This window comes from Camelus ferus, chromosome X (assembly GCF_009834535.1).
Source record: "Camelus ferus isolate YT-003-E chromosome X, BCGSAC_Cfer_1.0, whole genome shotgun sequence".
Lineage (NCBI taxonomy): Eukaryota > Metazoa > Chordata > Mammalia > Artiodactyla > Camelidae > Camelus > Camelus ferus.
The window spans coordinates 89488474-89516316 of record NC_045732.1 but is presented as its reverse complement, the minus strand read 5'-3'; the positions used below and the strand labels follow the sequence as shown (position 1 = coordinate 89516316).

The 27843-nt window shown below is 38.4% G+C and overlaps 1 protein-coding gene across 6 annotated transcripts; it reads right to left on the bottom strand.

Annotated features, from left to right (window-relative positions):
- Positions 1-62: 62 nt before the first annotated feature.
- Positions 63-27831, bottom strand: LOC102511043 (integrator complex subunit 6-like). 6 transcript variants are annotated; one of them, XM_032474900.1, is made up of 15 exons: positions 27410-27831; positions 26987-27170; positions 26574-26702; positions 24182-24345; positions 21874-22026; positions 18378-18510; positions 13081-13175; positions 11979-12089; positions 9541-9759; positions 8319-8442; positions 7147-7289; positions 5275-5509; positions 2281-2655; positions 1428-1491; positions 63-1038 (listed from the first exon to the last, which is right to left on the bottom strand). In XM_032474900.1, the coding sequence occupies exons 2-15, from the start codon at positions 27003-27005 to the stop codon at positions 930-932; spliced, it is 2073 nt and encodes a 690-aa protein (XP_032330791.1). In that variant the 5' UTR covers positions 27006-27170; positions 27410-27831; the 3' UTR covers positions 63-929. The 6 variants fall into 6 exon arrangements, with proteins under 6 accessions (XP_032330791.1, XP_032330789.1, XP_032330794.1 ...); XM_032474898.1 differs by having other exon boundaries at positions 1428-1521; positions 27410-27829; XM_032474903.1 differs by having other exon boundaries at positions 1428-1521; positions 5407-5509; positions 27410-27827.
- Between the last annotated feature and the right edge of the window lie 12 nt (positions 27832-27843).

The window sequence follows — 27843 nt, the reverse complement described above, 5'->3', positions numbered from 1 at the left end:
TTTTTCTGAAATAACACATCACAAGAAAGACAAAGACATTCTCTAGCATTAATGAACTTGTGAAAATTCAATAAAATGATTTATTTTATATATGCAAAGTCAGAATCTCTTTGTACACTTAAATTTTTGCAAATTAATACAAACAACAATATTGCTCCATATAAACCTTTGTATAAACATTAAAGGAAATATATACATTTTTTTCCTTTTAGTGCTTCTGAAGCACAGAATGCACAAGTCCACCTGAAGACTTTCTGTGGTCACACGTGAGAACAGATGTCAGGGGTTGGGGCAGCCTCAGGTGCACTTGTAATGTCTCTAGACAAAATAGAAGAGAGTTGGAGGTAGACTGTTTGGTGACTCTCCCTTCCCACTCCCATGGAGAAATAAGTTACCCAAATAGCAGCTTTCTTGCTCTTTGATTCAAATTGTCCTGAATATTGCATGGTTTAAAAGGCACAACTAGGAATTGTCAAAACCTTTGTTCAGCACACACAAGATAACCAGTTGGAATCTGAACACTTATTCTTTCTAAAGGACATAGGAGGAGCACCAAGTAGTGCTCTACCTACAGGTGGCCCCTGGTCACTCTGGAAGTGCCCAGGACAGCCAAGTTCAAGAGTGAACCCTTATCATTTCTGGTTGGGGCGACAGTGTTTACTGAATTTAACCTGCTGGACTAATAACATCACCTTTCTCAACTGGGAAACGTAACACCAAAACAACAAATTAATACTTTCAAAGAAAACTTGTAAGGCAAAAGTCAGGTTTTACTGCTAGGGAATCATAAAACAAAAAGCTTCACTGCCTTTTCTTAGCCTCTGGAAGGCAATTAATTCCCTTGACTAAAACATTATAGGATATTCAACAATATCCCATTGCATCCTACGGCAGAGAAAACTTGTCCTTTTGTCTCCTTGGTCTTTGCATTAACATGATGATCTGCTGTCTATGTGGTTAATGCTGTTGACGAGGTGGTGGGAATCTATTTTTTCTAGTACCTTCTCGAGGTACTGAATTAAGACCCGTCTTTTGAACCTAAAAATATAAAGAGAAATTTTATTAACCAAAAGGTCCTTGAAGCACTTATAATGGGCAAAATGCTGCGTGGGGTGCAAAGTGGAACTGACAATCTACATAGGAAATAGAAAATGTATCTTCATGTAAAGATAGGGCTTAGCAAAAACCAACAGTGCCAACTGAGAGCCCAAGCACACCTCAGACTGAAACGTCTAGAAGGCTCCACAGACTTGGGTGAATGAGTTGGACACAGAGGATATCTAAATGCCTCCAGAGACAGCCATAACCTTGAATGAGGACCAGGGCTTAGGAAAGCAAGTCAGCACGAATTCCTCCACCTGTCTTGCACTGGGCCCTACTGCTTAAACAAAGAAAGAAAACAACGAAGCGTTCCCCTTTACACCTACCTTGCGGCTTCCTTGATGGTAAATTCAACAAATTGTTTCTTGACCTCAAGAGGTCCTTGCACTCCTTCAAGCAAAATGAAAATTCTTTCATACTCTGAAGATATTTTTAAAAATTAGTATTAAAATATGCATGAAAAATAACATTCAGTCATTAATCATTCTTTGTGCGTGGAAAGTTGGGTCTAATTCGTATTTGAAACACTCAAATCAAAACATCTGTCCATATCTGCTAGGGAAACTCCGTAAACACTACCCAAATGTGGTTGGCTGAATAATGGCCCCCAAGTTGTCCATGTTCTAATTCTAGGAACCTGTAAACATGTTACCTTGTGTGGCAAAAGAGACTTTACTCTGCAGATGTTATTAAATTATGGATCTTGGGATGGGAAGATAGAGAAAAGAGAAGGTGTTAACATTGCAGGTTTGAAGATGAAGGAAGGGACCATGAGCTACGGAATGCGGGTGGCCTGTAGAAGCTGGACAAGTGAAGGAAACAGATTCTTCCTACAGCCTCCAGAAGGAATGCTGGCCTGCCAACACATTCATTTTAGCTCACTGAAAATAATTCAGATCTGACTTCCACAGCTATAAGATAATACAGTTTCGAGCCACAAAGTTTGTGGTTACCTTGTTACAGCAGCAAAAGGAAACTATTACAATAAGAAAGAGGGGAAAAAAAGAGAAAAAGGGGTATTGCATATTTTTAGCTGAAGCAAGAGGAATCGTTTTAAATTATGTGAAAACCCAATACTTCCCCAAAATGCACCTTAAGAGATAGCCTGAATCTCCTCTGAATCATAAAATGAGACGGACCTCCCATTCTATTATTGATTGACGTTCTTTCACTACTTACTTCGTCCAAATTTTCGAACTTCCTTCATTAACTGATGTTTTATATCGGCATTGATTCCTTGCGCCATAGCAGGAGTTATTTGCAACGTATTTGGCACAGTTTCCAAAGCAGATGTTATTAAGACTTTCTGATCATCTACAGAGACGCTGCAGTTTTTGGTTCCTCCTATAAGTGCATTACTACCAGGCTTGTGGATGAGGGCATCTTTCCTGAGACTAGTGAAGTCATCAGACACAGGATCCAACTGGTTGGGTAGAATACTATCTCCTGCCATATTCATAAGCTCTGGTGCAGCAGATTTTGACAAGAAGACATCAGGTGAGATCTGACCATTTTCCATCTTCTCCTCATGGACATCGTGAGTGACAGTAACATCTGGAAACCAAATTAAGAAGTTGATATATGAGGCAGGTGCATTATAGCAACCCATAGGTAGATTCCAGTGTTCCTCAGGTTTGAGGAAATTATTTCGTAAAGCAAGGGGATGTACCAGGTGGAGTCTGAGACTCCTCAAATTGAGCTCAGGAAGCCAATAGGAGAAAAACTACTTTCTTCTCATCATGGCACCATGAATACATACGGAACCAAGTGAGACACTACAGCTAATAAACATTCTCAGCTCCCTGGAGTGGAGGGTTTAGCTGCAGCTTGTGCTTTATCAGCTGAAAAGCAGCAAGTCTCACGTGATCTCATGATTTCTGTAATTTATCTATAAAATGCCATGCTCCACTGAGCTTGACACCGGCCTACATGTGCCCCCCTCAAACTCCCTCCTCTCTACCTCAAAAGTTCTGAGGAAACAGAGGTGGTGGCCATTAGATCTGAATGAAGGCTCTCTCTGTTGTCCATCACCAAAAGTCCCTGTCAGTACAGGATCCTCCTCATCCATCTTTTGTGTCTCAGAAGAGTGAAATTCTTTTTACTCCCAAGTCTGGCAGCTCTCCTTCACTTCCTCCTCCTCCTCTGTGCCAGGCACCGTGCCAGGAGCTGGGGAGCAGGAGCCAACAGGACCGAGAGAAACCATCCTCACCCTTCTGGAACCTACATGCTCGTGGGGATGCCAGGCAGTAAGTGTGCCATGATCCCACAGAACAATTACAGTGTGAACTCATGTTAGGGAAGAAGCAGGCAGGCATGGGACAGAGAGGAGGGGAGGGAGCCCCAGAGGACCACGTGGTCGGGGAGGGCCTTCTGATTCTCAGGGGGTGTCCTGTGGGCAGAGCCTGGAGGAGGAGAGAGAGCCAGCCTGTGCACACGCAGAGCAAGAGCTCCGGGCCGCGGCAAGGGCAAGCACGGGGCCCCGGGGAGGGGACTGGCCAGCGACCAGAGAGTAAAGGACAGAGGCAGAGAGAGCAGGGAGGAGACGACAGGACACGTGTTAGGAGAGGACGGCGGGGCCAGGTCTTGCAGAGCTTGGAGACCAGCGTCGGGAGTTCAGATTGTGTTCTGAGTGCCCAGGAAAGGTGATGATGTGTTTTCCAGATGAACGTGGCATGATCTGATTTCTGTGTCAACTTGATCACTCTGACTACAGGGCAGAAAATGGGCTAGACTGGGACAAGTGGGAAAACAGAGATGTAAGCTAAGAAGCTATTGTAGTAGGTTGGTCAAAGGAGCACTGCTCAACAGCATGGACTGAGGGAGAGAGAGAAATGGTGGGATACAGGAACTATATTGGTCATAAGGTTGCCCGGATTTGCCAAGGGATGGAAGTGAGAGAAGAATAATAGGGAGATCATGGTGACTGTATGGTTTTTCACCTGAATCACTGGGTAAATAATCATGGTGGGGTGTGCAGGTGCCAGGGCCTAATTGCTCATGAGAGTGTGTCATGTCCAACTCTTCCTGAGCTGGTTCAGTGACCACATGCTGTTAGCTTGGCATCAACAATGTTGGCATTATTTACAGTGTGGCAATCTGCAAACACTACAGTCAAGGGCTTCTCCACTCTCCCAATCCCCACACCTGTGGACTGCTGGCTGTTACAGCTTTACCCCCATGGGGATGGTATCATTGACCACTGGGGAAGGCTGCAAGTAGATCTGTTTTGGAGGAAGGAGAGGTCAGGAGTTCAGCTGAAACATGTGAAACCTACCGAGTTTTGCATGTGGATTAGTTATCTAAGTGGCTTGGACATCTAAGTACAGATACCATGTCCACAGCTAAATTTGAGTCTGGAGTTTGGAGCCAGTTGTAGTTTAGTATAAATATAAATATCTGAGTTGTTGAAATGTAAATCTTATTTAAAACCCTGGGACTGCATGAGATCATCTAGGGAGGGGGTACGGTGATGAGGAGAGGGTCCAGAATCAAGCTTTCAGTCCCTATGCTATTTAGAGGTGGGAAAGAAGGCAAGAAACCAGAAAAGGAGGATGAAAAGGGGTCACTATTAAAGGCAAAAGAGAACCAGGAGTTTGTTGTGTCTGGGAACCCAAGAAAGGTTCCATGTAGGAGACAGTGAACAACTGTGTCCAAAGATGCTAGGAAGTAATGGCAACTCGTGGCTGACCCTGGAGACCTTGATGAGACCTGTTTCAGAGGCATGGGGAAGGCTGGGCTAGACTGCACGGAGTTAGAGCATGGAGGGGAGATGAGGGCACAGAAATCATATGTAGACCCAGCCTCTAATTGAGCCCATTTGCTCCTACAGCCTCGGGAACCTGCTTCATCATTCTGACTCATGCAGCCACTCCAAATGGCTGCACCTCCTTGTGTCACGCCCTGGCAAAGCAAACACGCACATTTCTCTCCATTTCTCCATCTTGCATTAATTACTATGTAAGTAGGGATCTTCCCCTCATACAGATTGAGATCCTTGAAACAGGGTCTCTGATCCCCACGGGGCCCTTGGTACCTACCACATCGATGACTTAATAATGGTTTACTTAATGAACAAAAACCAAATACAAAAGAAATGAATACAAATGAAAAGAAAATTGTTTAGTGTCTTAATCCTCTAGGAGCCATAAGGAAATCACAACCACTACTCTATACCTGTATGTACAAGGGTGGGTTTTATGAGGTTTGGATAAGATGGGAACCACGAGGCTGAGGGTGGTCCCTTTCCGCCCACATGGTTAGTTACAGTAGGTGGTATTTGTGGTTTTCTCAACAGCAGGGACATACTCCGCCTTCTCTTAGATGACAGAGGACTGCTGGGTTCTCCAGGACGTTTCCCTTTGTTTTGTGGCCCTGCTACAAACTCATCTGCTTCATCAATCATCATTCCCTAAAAAACATCAATGAACATATTCCATTGAAGACAACACTGCAAGCACTCTCCATATGCATATACAATCATGCTTTACATCAGCAATACCGACCTTAATCACGGGCCAAAGATGTGCCATGCCCCACACAGAAAATGCTACTCAATTTTAATTCAATCTAAGTGGAACAAGAAGGAAACTAAGATGGAAGGTGTTGTCCAAGGTCAAACATAAATCAATCATGATTAATCAGAAAGCTTGGGGGAATGAGCAACTCTCATAAACCAAAATGAGAATAAACCTACAGCTAGCTTTCTGAAGAAGTATCAATCATTTTGCATCAACCCTTGGTAAGGGAACTAATTCCCTTTTGTGTGCTTTTGTGCTTTATATTCATCATTAGGAAATATTGATAATCACTGTACAGAATGCTGCATGTCAATGGTGAAGGGCAGATAGATAGAAAACGTCATTCTCCCAACAGCAACATCACAGAGATTCAAGTATGTCCACCTCGGGGATGTTCAACAAGGAAGGAGAGGGCTTTTTACTCCTGGGGGGTATATAAAAGATGAGAGCCAGCAGTATAGGTTAACTAAAAGCTGTTCTCATCCAAGGCTAACCCATTAGTTGAATAAAATCATGACAAATTACTTTTCCAAAGCATTGCCCAAAGCAAAACTGTACCGAAAGGGGAAAACATATTCACTGAGTATGTACTACATGTCAGGTAATGTTCTAAATGGTATACATGTACTAACTTAATATTCCACCGAGCTCTGTTAGTTAGGTGTAATAATTATCTCCAGTGCAACAAATGAGGAAACCAAGACACAGAAAGATTAAGAAAGACTCCAGTTAACTGAGGATTTGGGTGAAGTGGAATATCTTTCCTTCTAGTTTTGTTACAGAAGACATTACTGCGTGGTCTGCACCTTAATAACAATGGTCTCCTCCATGAATGCAGATATAATCCCCATTTGTCTTCATGCTTATATGCTCAATCAGTATATCTCTCATATATACACACAGAGATACACACACATACATGCACGCACACGCGCACACACACGCGCACACACACCCCTCACATTTGTATCTCTGGTAGGACAATCTGATAAAGCAACATTACCTAGTCTTTAAATTTCAGGAGGAATACTTCATCACTGTCTAGATAGAGCACTAGAAATCTGAATAATGTAAACAGAGGAAATAAATGGTGACCTCAATATTAAAGGAATTGGTGTGTAGAGGTGGGAACAAATACAGACTCTGGAGCTGGAAAGATGTGGGTTCAAATCCTGGCTCTTCTCAGCTGTGTCACTCAAGGTAAGCCACTGACCACATGAGCCTTGATTTCTTCATATTAGAGGGCAGATAGTAACACTCATCTGCAGAATGGTTGTGAGCATTAATTGTGGTCATTTAAAACATTCGCTGCTACTAGGCGCTCAATAAATGTCAGCTATCATTTTTTTAACCAACACACTCTTGCATCAGGAGGCTCCCACTTTCCATTCACAAAGAACCCTGGCATCATATTTTATCTTTTACACAAACAGAAGGAGAACCTCTGATTTATACATATTTTGCCAAGAAGAAAGGAACTATAGCAAGAATATCACTATTCAGGCAGACATAGAAACAACTATCCTACCTTCTTATCTTGTTTAAATGGATTGCCAAAAGTATGTAGCCTTTTTGGTTGATCTGGATCAATCTCTCGAAGTGGAGAAGCCAATGTCTTAAGATATTCCTGATAGTTACCCATTTGTGCGACTGGAACACTATGAAGGGAATCTGCAAAATCACCGGAAAAGAAACAGATGGTATACAGTTGAAGGGTATGGTCCTTTTCAGAGGACATGATCATAGTCTGGGTTAGCATTGTGTATCTTGGAAACTGATAGTCTAAAATCTCAAATCTAGTATTCTAGGATCTAAAATCTTCTCTCTTCATCCTACTCATTACTCAGTATACCATCACTACTGCCTACAAGCTCAAACCACTAGGCTAATAACAACTCCCTTACTTATCATACCAGGTTTGAGAATGGGCTGCCATTCTTTATACCACCAACCCAACTCAAACCACCATAATTTCTGTGTTTTGAAGAGTCTGGGCTCCATGGTTTCTCTTATCATCCAGAGAACCTTGGTTAGTGGGCCTTACCCTCTTGGAAAATTTGATTAAATTGATGGACTCTCTTTCTAGAAAAGTTCCCTCCCTCCTCTCCAAAAAACTTTGTGTATAATTTCAGGAGTTTGGCCAGGCTAAGAGTTGCTCATTTTAATGGACAAATGACCTTGTTTAAAGTGAACAGAATGGAATAAAGGAGAATTGCACACCATCACCAATTATCTTGGACAATATCAGGTTCATTCTCTTCATGTAAATGAGGAATTCAGATTGAAATCATCACAAGTAAGCTGGGTGATATAGCGTTGGGGTGGGCAATTTCCTAAATCTGATAGACCTAGGTTTTGCCACTTTCCAACTCTCTAAACCTGAGCAAACTACTAAAGTGCTCACTCTCAGTTCCAATGTCCATAAAATGGGCATAAAACAGTGTCTATCTCATGGGGCTGTTTTGAGACTTACAAGAGCTAAAGCATGCGTGGTGTAATATATGTGCTGATGAACACACACTTTCTCTTAAACCCTAGAACAATAAATTGTGCCCTGGTAGATGAAGGGATTCAGGGAAAAGAGGCATTATATATATTAAAGGATTACAAAATAACTTACTCGTTATGCAATAAACATCTTCGTGTAAGTCAGGTTTGACATTTTCCTAATCACCAAAAAATACTTCTACATTCACTTACCTTCATCTTGTCCGACAATAAACTTGTGCGTTTTCAGCAGATTGGATCTCATTCTGGTTAACTGGTCTAAAAGACCTCTACGTGGAATATCATAAGCATTTCTATATGTCTGAGGTTTCAAATCCTATTTGAAATGAAACAATTTCAGTTATTCCTGAGGCTCTTAATATAGAAATGTAATTCTTAATCCTCTTAAAATCTTTGCGAAGAGAGGGATATTCATTAAAACTAAATACAGTAGAATTTTCCCAGTGGAAAATTTCCCTTTGCTGGCCCTGTTCTGAATTCTAATACACCCACATAGCATTAAAGCCACTGGGGATATCATTTTTTGAATGTCAACTAAAACATGAAATCCTGAGATTTATGCCTGTGACAGCCTTGCAGGTCCACTGTTCATAATCTAGATGTATTCCTTGGGCAGCCATGGAGGTGAGCTGCTGGGACGTCCACCCAGGAAGCAATAACTAATCCTACAAGGAGGGCAGTTAGCCGAGCACCTCCAGCTGCAGTACCTTAGGGATCTGCTGCAGCATTTGAGCCAGGGCCATGCTCTTCCCAGGATGCCTCCAGCCAGTGACTGAGAATGGTCAGGGGGATGTTAGGGCCTAGCCAGTTCTGCCCAACATGGACCTCCTCTATTGGGAAATAATGGTGCCAGAGGTCCCTGTTGAGCTGGCCAAGACTTTCTAGAAGCTATACTAATGTCTGAGGTGCTTCATACCCATTCTTCCTTCCTTCCCCCATCCTCTCACAGGTGCTAGTTCAGCAGTGTGATCTGAAGGTTAAGCAGACATTGGTCCTGTCCAAAATGTCCATGGAGACATTTGGTCCACACCAAAAGGTCCTTGATATTTGGTCTTGTCCAAAACCATTTGGCATGAACCAAATATGCTCATGGATATGTTTTGGATCGGACCACATTTCAAGGACCTTTTGGTGTGCACCAAATGTTTTATGGACATTTTGGACAGGATCAAGGGATCTGAAGGCTCTCCCTGCTCACTCCTGTTCCTTCTCCCCTTCATCTTTCACAGACCTTACCCCGCAAATACATCATTTAAATCCATTGGCATCTGCTGGCCGGATAATTCCTAAACTGGTCCATTAATAGCTATGAAGTCCAAAACAGGATTGTAATTACTTCAAAACTAAATTAATATGACAGACCTAAATGTATCAGACAAGTTCAAACATATAACCTATTTATGTCACAATTTACCTTGTTTAAGAGTCCTACTTGGAAGCCAGCAAATTCTTTGGTATTCAATTCTGTCAGTCTCGGTGCAGTTTCTCCTATGATTTCTTTCAATAGTTTTCTAAAATTTTTACTGTAAGTCAAGGACACACCACCTCCAGGATGATTTTTCACTTTGATTCCAATTTCCTGGGGAGGTTTCTTCCCCACTGATGCTAGTATTCGTTCTGACTCTAGTTTGGTCTAAAATGAAAGTACATAGTATGTTATGAAAAGATCTATATTGCCACTGTCCTTTCTTACTACTTAAGAAAGATAACACTTTAAGAACCCCTTTGAACAAACTGCAATTGCAGATCACAGAAAAATGGATAATTAAACATTTTCCTGTGCTTCTCTGTACTACCACAGCAAACAGAGAGAGGGGACTAGGAAGACAAATAACTTAATATAGTTTTTTCTCTTGTCTAGTGTCAAAATTATGATTGACTCATGGAGAGAATGGAAACCATGGGTAGGAATTACATTCACAGACATTTAAGATCACATTTTGTTACTATAAAGTCTAGTCTAAGTCAACATATTCATTTTAGACCCAGGCATAAAGGGTAAAACTCTGTGTTTATAAAAGTACACTAGTACTAAAATTCAGATTATATAGATTGGCATTATATGCCTGAAAAAAACTTATACTGTTTATTTCTAATATCAGACCACCCCAAAAAACGTAATGCTTAATTTAACAAATATTACCAAGTAAATAATTTGTAATATGTACTCAATAAGTTTCTTACTTAGAACCAAAAAAAATCCTCTTAATAGACACTATTATGCCATATTGATAAGTATTGCTGGAGAGTGTATGGTAGCAATATATTGGGCATATATTGTGATTTACATACATCTGAGATGTTCAAAGAACACTGGTGACATAGAGTTATTAAATTAGTAATTAAATTAGTAATTAGAGCTAGTATAAATTAGTAATGATCTTTTTCTCTAAAAGATGGAATTCCACCAATGTCCAGTAAGCACAAAATAATTTTGGATTTCTTGTGGTTTGGTCAGAGATATTCATTAATTTTCCCTAATTATTGGAATTAAGTATGTGTATTATCTTTTTTTTAAAAATAAGTCATGAAATAAGGGATAAGACCAAATGAAGGGTCTATTTCCATAAATGGTCTTGAAAGCTCATTTATGAAACTGTACAAGCAATGTGTCTCAGAAGGTCCCAAAACTTGCATGAGTTTCAACTCTGTTCACTATTCTTCCTTCTGGCCATACCCTGCTGACACAGCCTTAAAGGCCTAAGGTAAACATCAAATAAAAAATATAAATCAATAGATCAATAAATAAATAACCAAAACAAAACATTACCAACAACAACAAAAATCTATTAGCAGAGAGGAAAAGGGATTAAGGGGACACTTGGTAGATTAGAAAATCTGGGTTTGCCTTTACATTCTTTTGCATTTATGAGCACACTGGACTAGTAGGAGCTGGTAAACTCCAGACCATACTTAAGTTGTTGCAGTTCCTAGCCAGGTATGTCAGCATCCCAAATTGTGGAGTCACTTTGGTTCTTTAGTGTCAGAAATCTGAGACTTTTTTGCTTACTACTCTCTGTTTTCTAAAGGCCCAACTTTGAAACATCTCCAACTTGAAGCATTATTGTCACTGCACATGCTACTACTATTCCCTACCTGGGAATACATTTGTGCATAAGAAGAAACTGAGAGTGCTGCATTCATTTGTCATATAACATAACACATTTGTATGGCGGTAAAACTCTAACTCAGTAGTTCTCAAACATTTTCACCCTGCAAGAATGGGCTTGGTAGAGGTGAGAAGTATGATAAGTAGGGGTGAGTGGAGGATGAGGTACTAATAGAGAGGGGCAGGCAAGGGACAAGGTGAATAATGGTAAATGAGGTGGGGGTGCAAAGGAACAGACGGAGGGCTTGTCACCCTCCTGTGTGAGGAACACTGGTCTCACCGCCTCCACTCCAAGAAAAAGCAGACTGGTATTTATTGCCTAAAAACTAATTTCAGGCAAGTCATTTAATCACAGCACGCCTCAGGGTGCTGACCTAAAAAAGGGGGATGCTCTAGCCCAATGTGATCTGAGGAGAAACTAGGTTGAGGATAGACAAAATGTGACCCATGAGATAATTCTATTAAGCCTCTGCCCCTCTTAGGCCACAAAATATCAACCAGCTTGTTGGGTAGAACAAACTGGCAAGCAAAAGGAGAAATGGCACAGCATCAAATGATACTGACAGACCCTTAACTGCAGTTAAATGGTGAAGCTAGAAGCCATAGAGAATCACATTATTACTAATCCATAAAGTGTAGAAATATATACACATTTAATTTGAAAATTACAATTACACTAAAGAATAAGGAAATGCACTTCTGAGGGCAAAGGATTTTTGTTTGTTTGTTTTTACCAATACTACCTGTTGGCTGAGTTTTTTAAGGTAAGAGATAACACTGTAACTAAGTCCACAATCTAAATTATCTGATATCAGATTTGGAGCTCCCATCATCCTTAGTGCTTTCTTTAATGGCTATAAGGAAACAAAATACACAACAGTAAGAATAGAATAAATCTTAAAATACTCAAAGTTCAGTTATAAGGGGCAAAGGGACATGATTCATTTCTTAGAAGTCAAGGTGCTGCACATAAAACCAAACATGGAACATTAAAAAGTGGCAATGAAAATAGCAGAGAAGTAAGGAGCAGAAAGTAAAAAAATCAGAAGAGAGTGGGATAAGAAGAGCAAGTAACAGCAAATTCAAACAGGTAAATTGCTTTCAGCTTAATTCCCAAGTTATACAATCATTTCACATTGCATTTTATCGTGCACCCCATTCCTGCCATGGTAAATAGTAACACACCCCAATTTCTCCTCCCAGTGACACCAGTGGTGCTACTTAAAATTCTGCCTTTTCACCTCTAGAAACTTGGCTTAAAGTTTGCCACATCCACCTCTGAAATGATTTTGATAATCTTGATTTAGATTATATGGCCAGTTCAAAATAATCATGAATATTTTTCTCAAATTGTAAACATCCAAATGATGCCAAGTAATTTTTTACTCTTTTTGGATCCCCCCAACCAATGCTCCTGTGTCATGCTGTGTCTAGGACACATTTAACAGGCAATAAATAAATATAATGTCTTCAGATTTTTTCCCCCAGAGAAAAAACCCATATTGAGAATTTCTAGAGTTAAAAAGGGAAGTTAATAAAATACATGAATCCAGACCTACTTTTCTTAAATTCCAAAACTACAATTTCATAAGGTTAGTTTTTATAAGAGAAACATAGATGTGTTTTATAACAATAACCATGGCAGTTAAAGGAAATAAACAGCTCTTTTGTGCCGCCATGACATCTCCAAGCTATTACACATAATTTGAGAAGACAATGGCGACCCAGATTTATAAATTAAAAAAAAATATCTTATTTCAGGGGTAAAAGTCTTGGTTCATTGAAATTTCTTGTGATAAGAATCATCACTGATACAGTTAATAATATATACACATAAATACATACTAATAAGTAGTATGGAGGCAGAGTTTTTAAGTAGCTGTCAAAAGCCTGTCGCCACTTCAGATTTGGCTTAAGCTTGTGAACTTTAAACAAGTCATCTGCAAGAGAAAATCCAATAAAATATTACATTATTCCAGTCCTAAATTCCAAGCTCTAAATCAAGCAACCCACATCTATTTTATAAATTCCTAGAAATTTCTAGTTTCAATTACATTAGATGAACCTTTCATCAGAGTTTATTTGATTATCTTTTCTCATACTATGGACCAAAATTATATACAGTAGTTTTCTATAAAATGAAATAAATTCTCAAGGTACACATTCACCTTCCATTTGTGAAGCTACATAAAATATAATATTAAAATACTAACTCTGATCTATGTGAAATATTTTTCTGACCTCCTGCATATTGGTAACTTTAGTGTAGTAATTTTCACCTGAGGGGGAATCCATGGTCCCTGGTTGATGGAATATTTCTTTTATCTAAATAGAGAATGTTAAAACAACAACAAAACTAACTCATAGATACAGAGAACAGGTTGGTGGTCCCCAGACATCAACATGAACCTGCCACACTTACTATAAATATCAAAGATATTATAAATTCATCCTCTATATTGTTTCTTCAAGTTTTATTGGCTATTATCCAAAAAACAAGTGCTGTACTTCCAGGGACAAAACCATTCCTATGCCATATGCATAATTTCTCTAGAAATAGGGCTATTCTTTGAAATTCTGAATTACTTAAGAAAGGCAACCACATATTTTCTTCCTTTTACAGCTATAATAAATTATTCACTCCTACTGAAACTAATTTAAATGAATTTACAAAGTCATAAAATGTAGGTCTTTTGTTCTTTTATTACAGAGTAGAAGGAACAAAGAGAAAAAGATCTGAAGAGATTTCTGGCTCATTATAGCCTGCAGGTCCTTTAAAGACCATTCATATCTTGACAGAAAGGAATGAGAGACCGTGGAAATATCCTGTTATACCGTGTCTTTGCGTGAAGTCTGTGGGGAATTAGGCAGATTTTGGAAACTAACTGACAAATTTAAATACCACAAGACTGAAAAGACATTTAGATATAAATAGGTTATCTAATGAGAGTCAATAATAGTCGTAATATTTCTAACAATAGCAATTGCAATGATTCCACCCAGGAGCCAATTTAGTCTAATTAATTTCTTCTCAGATTTATTTTTTAACAGCGGTGAGAGGAAGAAAGAAAACCTTCCACAGTCTAGATTAAGGGTAGAGAGCAGTTAGGGTGACACTGCTTTAGTCACTATCTCTGTAGCTCAGAGAATGATTTCTATGATATTAGATTTCCATTCACATGGAGTCTCTAGGATGGTACAGTAAAGACATCATAAGTAATTAGCTCATCCACATCTGAAAGACAAGGAGATGAGAGTGTGGAATGAGGGTAAAATAACACTGCCAACACCTCAAAAACTACAGATATTTTCTTTTCTGGTTCCTTTCTGCCCATTTCCTGCTTCAAAAAGGAGGAAGGCAGGGGTTTGAATCTAAGCTCAGCCACATGCTATGTACTTAGCTCAGTGAGCTTTGAGAAATTACTTCACCTTTTCTGTGCCTTCATCTATAAAATGAGTTTAATGATAATTGCCTTACCACACAGGATTGTTCTGAGGAACTAGATCATGCAATGAAAACATTATATAAAATTTATAAATGGTGTAAATTGTGAAGCACCAGATATACAGCGATTAATACACATCAAATTATTCTCTTTTGATTATTCTCTTTTCCTCCTCTTGATAATAACTGGTCTTAATATGGAGCTGAACTTTATTCTTTACACAAATCCCTAGTTCCTAATTTTAAGAAAAGGTGATTGAAGGTGGTATGTTTTTAAAAAAAAGAAAAAAAGAAAAGTTGCTTCAAATGCCTTAATTTGTGTAGTTATTGACCCTTGATAGAAAAAAATAATAATTTCCTAATTTCCTGCTTGAGAGATAATCCTGCCAACTGCAATAATCTGGTTAGCACCCTGCTGACATGATTGTTATGGTAGCTCATTGATGCAATTAAACGTCACTTATCTACCCCAGGTAAATTTTAGTGCTTAAATAATTAATTTTGGGGGGTGTAGGTAATTAGGTTTATCTATTTATGTATTACTTTTGGTGGAGGTACCAGGGATCGAACCCACAGCCTCATGCATGCTAGGCATGCACTCTACCACTGATCTATACCCTCCCCCTCTAGTGCTTAAATAATTAAAATTAAATAATTTTTTTCAAACCAAACTGTATCTGGCTTTATTAAAGACACTTTTCATAAACAATCATGGTATTTCAGGCAGGCCATGAGCAGACAATTTTTAACAAACTTCCTTTTTCAATAGACTACCAAAATCAGAAAGCCACTATAAAACCCAATGAAGTCTTCATGTGATGCTCTGAACAGGGAAAGTTTAGAGTGATGGTTGACATTTCACACTTAGCATATTGTTTAACAACTTTTCACAAGCTGACCCTGACTTTTAGGAAATAGAAATCTGTTAACTACTTTTGACGGAAATTTTGAATTAATAAAGAAGAAACAGGGCTCACCTTTATGGACAGTTATTGTACAATGCAGTACTATAGTGATGTTCCAGAGATTATAAAGTATATGTTATTTAACTTGACTTTTTACTAAATGCCCTGCCTGTTAAAACTGCAAAACTGTCCTATATCTTTATATTATATCCTTAGTATGAAATTGCAGTGCCTTCAAGACCTATTAAGATAATATAGATATTAATAATGACAACAGTAATAATAATAATAATAATACTGATAGCATTATTGAGCACTTACTGTTTGCTAGGTGATTCCTATGCAATTTAACTGTATTAATTAATTTAATCCCAACTAAATCCTTTTGAGGTAGGTACTACCATTATCCCCACTTTACAGATGAAAGAGCTGAGGCACAGCGAGGTTAAGTATTTTTTCCAAGGTCACAAAGCTAGCAAACAGCAGAACCAGGATTTCTATCAGGGCAGCTAGGCCCTATAGTCCATACTCCTACTCACCATGAGGCTACACAATCCAGAAAGTGAGGCAATGGTGGAAATATTGAGAGTCTCATGCCAATTTATGTCGATTTCATTTCGATTCACAGGATTCAGGGGCCCAAGGACCTCTGGTCTCAAAGGGTGTGAAATCCTATGGTCCTTGGAAGACATGGGTTATAGAAAAGCCTAGACATGGATATTTGAAGCCAAAGAGTAGAATGTGAACTGGGTCAAGTATGGGATGGTCCTCAAGTGGATGTATGGGGTTAGAAAAGGGGGAGGAATAAAAGATACCTCTGGGGTTTCTGGTTCAGGATGTTTGCAAAGGGCTAGTGATGCTCTAGGCTGGGTTGCATTCTCAGTGTTGTAGGTTAAGGAGGACCAGGAACAAATGCCACACATGTTTCTCTGGCGACAGAAGACATTTCAGAGAGAAAGGAACTTGGCATTTGGGGACTAGAGTAATACAGACTAAGAGGTGACCAGAAAGACAGTGCCAGGATTTGACCTTACATAGTACTGGGGAGTCGGCCAGAGGAGTGTGAAAGGAAAGACTCATAACATAATACTGAAAATGTACATGTTTTAATTGAAAATCTCTCAGCATTCCAAGAACCAGGAAGCCCTCAAAACAAATTCAAAAAGACAATCAAGAGATGCCAACACTGAAATGATAGCAATGTTAAAATATCCAATAAAGGTTTAAAAGGAGCCATCATAAAAAATATTTCAACAAGCAATTATAAACAGGCTTGAAACAAATGAAAAAAGAGAAAGCCTCAGCAAAGAAAGAGAAATTAAGAAGCAGAAGATACAAAGAAGGAGCAAATGGAAATCTTAAAACTGAAAAATACAGTAGCCAAAATAAACAGCTCAAAAGCAGAATGGAGGGAAGGGCCAGAGGAAATCATCAGTGAACTGGAAAACAGAACCATAGAAATCACCCAATCTGAACAACAGAAAATAGACCCCCCCAAAATGACCAGATAATATGATCTGCAAAATTTTCCCCATTCCATAGGTTGCCTTTCACTCTGCATTGTATCCTTTGATGCACAAAAATCTTTAAGTTTGATGTAGTCCCGTGTGTTTATTTTCACTTCTGTTGTCTGTGCTTTTGGTATCACCTCTCTCTTATTATTCCTTACAACAGCATGTGAATCTATAATTATCTCAAAATAAAAAGTGTAGTTGAAAAATAATACTATTAACAGTCTAAGTGAAGTATAAACCTTTACTTTATAGTGAAAACTTGAGGTTATAAAGGTCTATTTAAGAAAATGGGGTAAATAAATCCACAAAATAATTTTTTATTGGTAGTCTTATTAATCTCAAAGACATAACCTATATTCTGTATCAGTGACTATATTTTTAGATTGGACTAAGAAATAAATTAGATAGGCTATGCAAAACAATCATGCTAATATATTTATGATGACCCACTTTTACACTTTCTAACTTACAACATTTAAAAGAATTGCTTTTTCAGTACATTTAATACATACAGTATTTATAGCACTAAAAATCTTATGCTTTTAATGTCTATGTTAAAACTTAGCAAAGATTTGATCATTTTATCAAAAATTAAGAAATCCCACCAACGAAAAATGTTCACAACTTTACAACTAGAAGGAGACCATGTGGCAATATATCACTCTAAACAGATGTGGCTCTTTAAATGAGAAAAAAAAAACTCTACACACATTTTCAGTGATGTCTGAGTAACAGCTTCTGGAGTTGTTTCTTTTAGAATTTTGCCATGGAAACCACAGCTTCTACAACTGCAGTTACTGTAGAATTCACTCTTGTACCTATTTGCTCTTCTTGCTACCCTGCCTAAAACAGATGCTTCAAGAGCATTTAACATTCTTTTGTGGAAGAACATAGTGCAAGCCAATAGCCCCACAGAAACCCTATTTTCTGAAGAAAATCATCAGATTCTTTAAGGGTTAACCCCAATCAACGGTATTTTTTTTTGGCCCAAACTCGTCTACCAAAAGCCAAGTGTGCTTAAAACCAGGTAGAAGAGGGGCAATGGCAGCCTAAGAATCACGCCCCAGAGGTTAAGAGTCTCTTCTGTTTGATGTAAAAACAACAAAAGGAAAATGAACAAAACAGAAAACAGTATGCAAATTCTATCCTCCCAATACAGCTTTTAGACTTTTATATATCCCGATATCCGTTACTCTGTACTGAAAATGCGTCATTCGTCGTTTATTTTTCTTTTTTGTTCTATTTTTAAGATGATTAAATGGCACATGCTTTACTTACCTAAAAGAGGAAGTAAAACTGGGTAGTTGTACGGCATCACAAAGAGGTTTACGCAAGTTAAAGTCGTACTGGCTTTTAAATAACCAAATGGATATCCAAGTTCATTGTATTTTCCACTGCTAGTAACAAATACCTGAGAAGACCATGAAGTAATGTACAATTGTGACAATAAGGATTTTATGTAAAACCAAACACAGCAACATTCCATACGCACATCAATGGCACAATTTGATTATAATTTAAAAATGGGAATAGTGCTTTCACTATGGTTATGTCAAAATGTATCATACTAAATAAGAATGTTCATAAATTGTGTTAAGTAATGAAGCTGTATTGTGCAGTAACCATTCAGAGACCACAGGCTGCATCGACAGTACCCAAATATTTACTTTGTTAGCACAATGGAAAATAAGACTGAAATACCACTAAGTGATACCAGCCATTAAAACAAAATGAATTCTCAAAAGAACAAGTGGTGACCAGAGAGGAGACTTTTAGGAAAATGGAACATGGCTCCACGCCTAAAGCATGCAATTATAAAAACAAAGCCCATTTAAAGGGTTATGCTAACACTCCTTATGTGCACTACTATTAAGTCTTGCTCTACTTCCCTTTGATGCCCCATTTCTCTATCCATTTATTCATTTTTCATCCAATAAATATTTATTGAGGAGCCTATTATAAGCCAGGCACTGGTGCTAATTATTTTGAGGCAATTATACTGAGCAAGGAGATGCTTTGCTTCCATCTGGAAGGCATTTTCTCTTGTAAATGACCCTGGTAGAGGAAACATTCAATAAAAATAAAAACATCTTATTCCTTATTGATATTTCTGATTTATATATATATTATATTATATTATATTATATTATATTATATTATATTATATTATATTATATTATATTATATTATCTGGTCTCATACACTTGATATGCTATTCTGGAGTCCTTTAGCTATCATGTTTTCTCTGTGTCCCATGTTCACTCTTTGGCCCAAGTCAGGACACCAGCATGTGTCTTTAGGGACCCAGTCCTTTACCTTTTCCAAAGTCTTTCAGCAGGATCATTTAAGACAAAAGTCAAATCTTGGTGGCGAACAGAGTCCACTTATTTTGCTAATTCTTAGTACCAGCAATGTAACTTACCAGTTCATTAAATTCTTGCTCTACTTAGCTATAACTAAGACTAAATCTTTCCTATGTAATCTATGACTCCACAAAACGAGTTGTGCTAAAACATGACTCATCTACTTGATTTCATGCCTTAACTGGAACCTTAGTGGAAACAGATAATTGTAGTAAAACATGCTGGATTTCCCCCTATTTCCTATGCGTGTATGATAGAAAAGGAGAAAAAATGATCATAAAGGATAAAAAAGTTACAGCTGGCAAGGATCAGAGCTGTAATTCCCATGAAAGGAAAGGTACTGTTTTTTTGTTCCTCTCTCACTCCCTTTCTCTTTCTTCCCTCCGTTCCTACCTTCATGCCTTCCTTCCTTCTATAAACCCATTGAGCTTTTCCAAATTCCTTTTCATCTGCAGTGTCATAGAATTTGGGGGTTCAAAGGGATCATTAGAGAACATCTAATCCAGAGAAACTGTCTGGTCCAAGACCACATAGTGGGTGGCAGAGCTAGGGTGGTTAGAATCCAGTCTCTATTATGATTTTGCCAAATTTCCTGGCTCCTGGTTCATCTTACTCTTTTTCACTCCCACTAATTCATCGCATTAAACTACTCTAAACCATAGTAACATAAGGTGCAGGAGAAAGGCATATGGCATATTTGAGGAGTGGTATAGGGAGTGAGGACAGGATTTCTTAAGTTCCTTTGGAGAAGATTTACAAGGAATGTGCTATATAGAAAAGAGGGTTTATTTTGGGGAAAAAGCATAATTTGTAATTTGATATGCTTTTATTGCAAAATCTTTTTCAATTCAAAAATTCAAGCCTCCTGTCTTGATTTTAAGTTAGCATTCTATTATCCATATCTCTACATTTCTAGTACATTTTTGGTGTATTTTATTGAAGTATAAACATACATTCAAAAAAGTGCATGAATTATAAGTATTCAGCTCAAAGAATGTTCAAAAAATGAAGGCACAGATGTCATCAGCACCCAGATCAAGAAATAGAACCTAACCAGAAACCCCCTCTTGTCTTTTTCTGGTCAGGATGCTGCACCCCCAAGAGAAACCGCTATCCTGACTCCTAACAGAGTAAGGCAGTTTTACTTCTTTGTGAATGTATATAAAGTTGAATCATATGATATGTAATCTGTTATACCTGGCTTATTTTGCTCCATATTATATTTATGAGATCATTCTGTTTCTTGCATTTTTACATCCTTGCTTTATGTTTGTTCCTTTTTTTTCTCTACTCAATTTTTTTGAGAATTCAAGTAGCTTAAAGACAACTAGTAGCAATGATTTCCCATTTTCAGATGAAACAGACAGCAGTCTGAAAGTGTTCATTGCATAAGTAGAACCTAACAATTACTGATTGCTATATGGTGCTGTAGTTTAGAAACAGAACAAACATCCTTACAGTGTAGGACTTATTATATCCAAATAAAAATGCTGTGACTGCCACGTCTGGATTTTTATGAATTAAAATCCAAAGGTGAGTCTATTAAAAAATCAGCGAGCCCTTCTGGCTGAAGGATAACACTCAGAAAACCAGTGTGTCTGCATTTGCCTGGGTATTTGCCTCATCCAAGTAAAATCCACACTACACACACCAATGTGGTTTGTACTACAGAAAGGAGAGTCTGACTACATTACACTAATACAGAAAGTAGTTTCAGGCTTATGGTTTTTTGTCAAAAATATCTTATACTTCCATTTGACTGTCCTTTATGATTGGATTACCACATTCTGTTGATTCTTATTTTGTGGTTGGCTTTATTCCTTTGATAACCATGTTAAGTTTAAAAAGCTAAAGCTCTTATCTGTTCTTACAAACAATGATCAGTACATATATGTAAACTTTAAAAATGTGCAGTATACTGTATATATGTATTTACATGCAATATAATGTATATATGCAGTCAAACTGAAATAATTATACCTAATAAAACTGAAAAAGAAAAAACAGAAAAAGAAAAGAAAGAAAAAAATATCTTGTACTTCCAATCTGTCAAGTTCATAATAAGGGCTGAGAACATTGTTTCAGCTGTAGAAGCCACAGCTGAATAGAAGAATTACATCCTTTAGAGGTTAGGGATTCTTAATCTGGCGTCCTTGGATAGGCTTCAGGGGAGTCCTCCGAATCCTCAGATACATAGGTTTCATCATATTATACTGGCAACGTACAGTAGGCTAGTGATTCATATCAGTCTGAAATTATTTGCTTGGCCTTGTTGCTTATTTGATAGCACTTGTGAGAAACAATATTAACAGACTCAGCCCAACTATTCCCAGATTAACCTTTGAAACTTAAAACAATTCCCAGATCTCAGAGTGGTTACAGACATTCAGCTCACAAGAAAGAATAAGTACCTGCCAGCAGGTATGGGGAGACTTTCGTTCCAGGATGTACTGAGTTAAGGGTGATGGTTCAAGCTCGTATTTGTCAAAGGGAAGTTTGTCTATTACCATTGGCTCACAATCTACACAGGAGAACCTCACAACAGGATGAGATGTTCGTGGAGGCTAAAAAACAAGAGGAGAAAATATGGTCTGTTATCAAGACAGCTTACATTTATGACAATTCTGCAATCCTTTTGTTTTGTTACACCATCGCTGAAATACAGACTACTGTTTTGAGAAAGAGAGCTGCTGATCTCTGCGCATCACCAATGGCTACCATGCAGGGAGGGGACTCAGCTTTTTTCTCTTCACCATCTACTTGGCGCTGGGGAGACGAAAGATAAATTATAACATGCATAACTACAGTTTCAGCAAAGTGAAAAATAAAACTGCTTTGAATATGCTTAAGAAGTCATTATGAACCCTGAAATTCAGATCCACTTTGTGATGTCCAAGGACTATGTGCCCCTCACTCCTTTGTATCATGAGGTTACAGACATTCCAGACACTGCTTGGGAAGAAGAAATCCGTGAAGCTTTCTCATGAGGTCATGACAGAGCTAGAGCCACTAACAAGCAAGATGAAAAACTGTAAGGGTGTGAAAAAGGCAAGATAGCGACTGACAGTGAGCCCGTCAGAACTCCCGGGCCTGGTTAAAATTTTCTTTGCAGATGAATTTTTACAGCATTTCTCACACCCACAAGCTTCCTTGAACAGCTAGAGCTGGGGATGCTTTTGGCTGGGCTGAAAGGCCTATGCACCTAGGGTACCGGAGCAGATTGATGGAGCAGCCATTTTATTAACAGGTTTAGCCTGTGGTAATGGAGAGCGCCAGAGAGAGAGGAGACAGGACAGGTCCCTGGGTCAAGAGCCAGACATGGCCCTACCTACCTCTGCTGAGAGATCTGTATGGCTAATGTGAATATGACAAAACATCTCTGTTTCCTTTATGAAAGGGAAAAACGTGCTTATTCACCTTTATGATTTACAAACCTACAAGATGTTTCGGAAGCTGAGAGAACTAGCTCTCCAACATGCTTTTAAAGCTGCAGGAATGGTAACACAAGCTATGCATGAGTTACCTGGAATATCTTCCATTCCAGCTTTCCCTGATTTTAATTTTAATTAAACTGGTGAACTCTTTCTGGCTTATTATACTGAAATCTATAAAAAGACATGCGTGAAACCCATCACCAACAATGATGAAGTAAACTTAGAACTAAAACATTCACTCGGGTTTGAAGGGGCTGAGAGTAACTGAGCCCTGAGGTTCGACAAGTGTGACACCTTGGTGCCTGGAGGGACAGAGGAGGAGATGGACCCTCACCCCCAGCAGGGGCTGAGGATGGCTCTTCAGTCATACATTCTGGACTTTCATGGCCACTCCTGAATATAGTGCAGGAGCCTAAAAATAGTAATCCAGGAGAAAACACAGTTCATGTCAAAAATGCCTAAAACTTAAACTAGAGATTAACTGAACCAGGAAAACGCTAAACTGGAACAGCAGTGATCTTTTCGTGCCCCATCCTCCCCACGAGGATTACTCTGGCCCTTTTATATTGGCTGGGGCAAGGGAGGAAGATGAAAGGGAGAGCAGGTTTCATATGGTTTCTCTTATTGCTAGACTCCGCCCCTCCCCCCAGGCCAATTCATCTGGTGCTAGGAGCAACTACAAAATCAAACCCTCTTCTACCAAATGCAGTGAACAAAAAGACAAATCCTGGCTTAGAAATCATTTTTAAAATATTGCTAAATGACCCAGTATTGAAAGGTGCATTGCCAAGGAGCACAAGTCCACTGATTGTAAAAAGATGAAAAGGAGGCCCACGAAGTTCCACTTGGTGTCTAATGACTCCCTGAGAGGAAGGAGAATGACCTCTGCTTTGAATATGTTTCTAGAATGTATACAAGGTGCAAATGAAGTTCTAATTTCCTGAAGATGGACATGAAAATCAATGGCAGTGCTCTTTAGACATTGTATTTACCATGTAAATCAAGTCAGCTGCTCTGGAATAAAAACCAAGTCACAGATTGCAACAGCATCAAAAATAACAATGCTTTAACATCCAAAGAGGGCAGTTCAAGTAGCAGAAGCAACTGAAAGAAAGAATGGTAGAACAGAAAGGAAGTCCTTTGTTGCTTTTAAGTACAAGCTAGACTTCCCAGTAAGATTCAGAAGGCATGGCTTAAAAGCCTCCAAGCTATTTTAAAAGTTCTCTGTAATCAGTAAATTGAAAATCCAGAATGACATTTACCTTTTTTGTTTTATGACACTTACTAGTGAAGGTAAATTCTGATCTGGCCAAAAAGATTCTGGAATCGGCCAATGTCCAACAGGAACACCAGTCTTAGAGTTGGGTCGTACATAAATGAGCTTATGACAACTATGCCATGGTTGAGCAGCAAATGAATTACTTGGCCTGGATGAATCCATAAGTCCATCTAGAAGTTAAACAAAAGACAGACTAAGGCATGAATTTCTTTTTACAGCTGTTGATCTTGTACAAAATTTTCAGCTAAAAGCAAAGTACAAAACAAAACCAAAGCAGTGACTCATGAAAAATGGAAGGAATAAAACAGTGACTCTAGTAGGATTTCTGAATGTTCTTTCCAGCAACTCTTTTCATCATCTAATCCATCCCATCTAATCCAACATCCCACCCCCCTCATCCTTAACTACAACCAAAATATGTGGAAAACTGATATAAAGTTAGTTTCCAATTTTCTGAGATTTGGACACATAAATTAAACACACTAAACCACTATAGTTATTTTTCCAAATTAGGCAAATGAAATTGTTCATCCCCTGGTATAGTTCTACATTTTTGGAATTTGACAAAATAGGTCATAAATTCCATTTCGATTTTCTATTTCCAATTAGATGGGAAAAAAAGTATTCTTTACTAAACAGACCCAATGACCACAAAGACAAATTCACTCAAAGGTAGAGGAATGCTGACAATACAATCTATGTATGTAGCTGGGGACGGAACACAGCAAATGCATCAAGTTTGAGTGGACCAATTCATTATAGTTCCCCATTCACCATTAAAATTCCATGGATACTGGGCTTTGTATAATGCTGAATAATATATCCTGAATGCAGTTTAATTATTTAAATTAGCATATTTCATTTGCCCCCCAGAACAGGGTAAGGCAAAGTTACATAACTTTCAATGTGATGATTCATTAGTCTAAATTATATTTGTAAAAGATGTGTGTTAATGAATCATCTCATGTTTCTTCTTAAATTACATATCATTTGATTTACTTATTTAAGCATTACTTTAAACAAGTAATTACCTTAGACCAGGAGATTTACTGAGGTCCATGGGGCTCTAGAGAATATATGTAATGGCTTCAGGGGATTAAGAGACCCCTCCCTCTGAAGCTGAGCACACAATTCTGGGGATGTGCATTTTTCTGACGAGTGCGTTCTTAGCTTTGATCAGAATCTCAAAGGTTAAGAACTCTTGGACAAAGGAGAAGTGAAGCTAGAAAGAATATCTGAGCTAGTTATGTGACCCCATCTAATTGGTTTTCAGTGTGAAAGTTCCCAGGTCATGTGAAGGTAATAAACACAAAATTATGGATTAAGCAGTCAGTCATTAGCAATATAATATGTCCTTCCTTTACAATTAATTTACTTTAAAATAGGCTGTGAGGCCTCAGTCTTCTATGGCAGGTGTTTTTAAATTGGAGTCCAAGAATCCCTGAAATTAAATACAAAATTATGTTGTGTGTATGTGTTGCCATTTTTCTAGGGAGAAGGGTCTCTATTTTTCCAATAGCTTCTCAAAGGATTCTGGGAACTAAAAAGGTCAGGAACCACAGGATCCACCGCTTCAGCAAGAAATGTGTGTCTTTCTACCCTTTTACACTTACCCCCTTTGCTTCTCCAGGCAGCTACCACTAATTGTAGTCACAGTGAGTAAAATGCATGGATTAGATCAGACAAGCAGCATGGTAACGACGGAGGCTAGGCACACATGTGTATGTATGTGTGTGAACTGACAGGAATGCGGAGAAGTGATGGCCTAGAATGCTGCTCTGAGGAAGCCTTGCAATGCGGGTAGGATTCCCTTTCCGGATACAAAAGTAGCTCTGCTGTCAGATTTTGAGATGTTGAACTTTCTGGAAAATTTCATTTGAAGAGAAAATTTAAAATTTAAAAGTGGCCAGGAAAATACTGGTGTAGGATCTTTTAGAATATGAGCAGTTCCTGGATAAACATTCACAATCTCTTGCTGATGTATGGTAACAAACGCAGATTTCCTAAAGATAGCTTGGCACATTTGGCGCTCACAAGACCAAAACCAGATGGCTCGTTAAGAGGCACTCCATATAGTGAATCTCCATATATTTCATGAATAGAGAGGTGAAGAATTCAGTGTCATCCCAAGACTGGGACCAGAAATATGAAGTGAGTAGGGAAAAGGAAGAATTTTCTTAGGAAGACTTGACATTGAATTAAAGTTAGAAATTGGCCACCTGAAACATATACATAGGCAATGACCGACTGGCAGTTGTTTGGATAGATGTCTGTAAGCACTTGAATGCATGTGGAGAGTGAAGATGGTATCCATTGTGATGAGTTTAATGTCTTCCCACTCTCAGATCACTCTCCTATATAACACTTTAAGGTTAAAATAAAAAGTTGTCTACTGTACCTTCTCCAATAGGAAGCGGATCTGGTCCTGTTTTTTCAAAGTTAATAACTACACCACTCTGAACTTTTTGAACTAAAGATTCTAAACATTGATTCAACATTCTTTGTGTTCTAACACAGTAGGAGCGACCTGTACCAGAACAAAAAAAAACAAAACAAAACAAAACAACAACAACAACAAATAGTCCAAGTTTGATCAAATAAAATACTACTTAACAATACAAGCATTTGAAATCCTAAACTATAACCTGAAATAATCAAAACTACATGGGCAGCAAACATCACACTAATGATGAGCTTCAGCCTCAGAGCTTTAAGATTCTGAAGGAAAACGACACTGGATATGGCATTTAAGGAAAACGATACTCTGCTGCTCGGAATTCTCCCTTTAGAAGTAGTAAATATGGCCAATACCTCCTGTGACTTCGCACATCTGTGTGATGGCAGATTCATCAGTTGGTACACTCCCTAGCTGCTCTGGTTCAGTAGAAGCCAATCCAGGCAAACGCAACACCAGGGCAAATAACCTTTGATCCCAACGAAAAGGTTCTTTGGTTAGTTCACTTCCAGGCAGAGGAGAATTCAAAGGAAGGTGAAGCTGATAAAGCAAAATTAGAAAAGTTTCATCATAACCACCCATACAGAAATGAAGAAGGTTAAAGAGTTAAAGGGTTCGTTTTTCTTTGACATACTCAATAAAAATGAGGCCATCTTTCAAGGATTATCAAGATGGAAGATCTGATCAAACTTTTTCTTAACTGGAAATTTATGCCTCCCACAGAAATAACTACATGTTCTCTGCCATTTAAACGAAATTAAAAAAAAATGAAATCTCACCTCTTCTTGCACACCAGCAGTACTTGTTAACTTGTTTCCATCTGTGATGGTAATTAAAATAGACGGTTCTAAAAAAAATGGATTTCTCCCCTAAAATACATTTAGAAAGTATTAGAGCCATGTCAAGTAATAAAATTGAACTTCAGCTTTTACATTTGCCTTGCCAGTGATCTCTCAAGTGTGTGAGAAAATTTGCCTGGATAAATAAGAAGGAAAAGATTAGGGACTGAAGTGGGTGGGAATCAAAATAACAATCCCTGAAGAGGTAACATTCAGAATAAACTGAGGAAGTCTTATAATTCAGGAACTCCCCAAACTATAACATCCAAGTCCCTCTCTACATCTGCTTTCCAAATAATCATAAAAGAAAGATATAAAGAGATTATAATGACAGCATCACCCACACCTGTGAATCCATTCACCTGAGTCAAACC

Bases quoted from the DNA above. Each gene is read 5' to 3' on its own strand.
- LOC102511043 (XM_032474898.1), bottom strand. The intron at 8,443-9,540 runs GTAAATTGTGAC...CATTTCAAATAG, and splicing joins AAGTAGGACTCTTAAACAAG to GATTTGAAACCTCAGACATA. The intron at 2,656-5,274 runs GTATAGAGTAGT...TTTGGTTTCCAG, and splicing joins ACCCACCCTTGTACATACAG to ATGTTACTGTCACTCACGAT.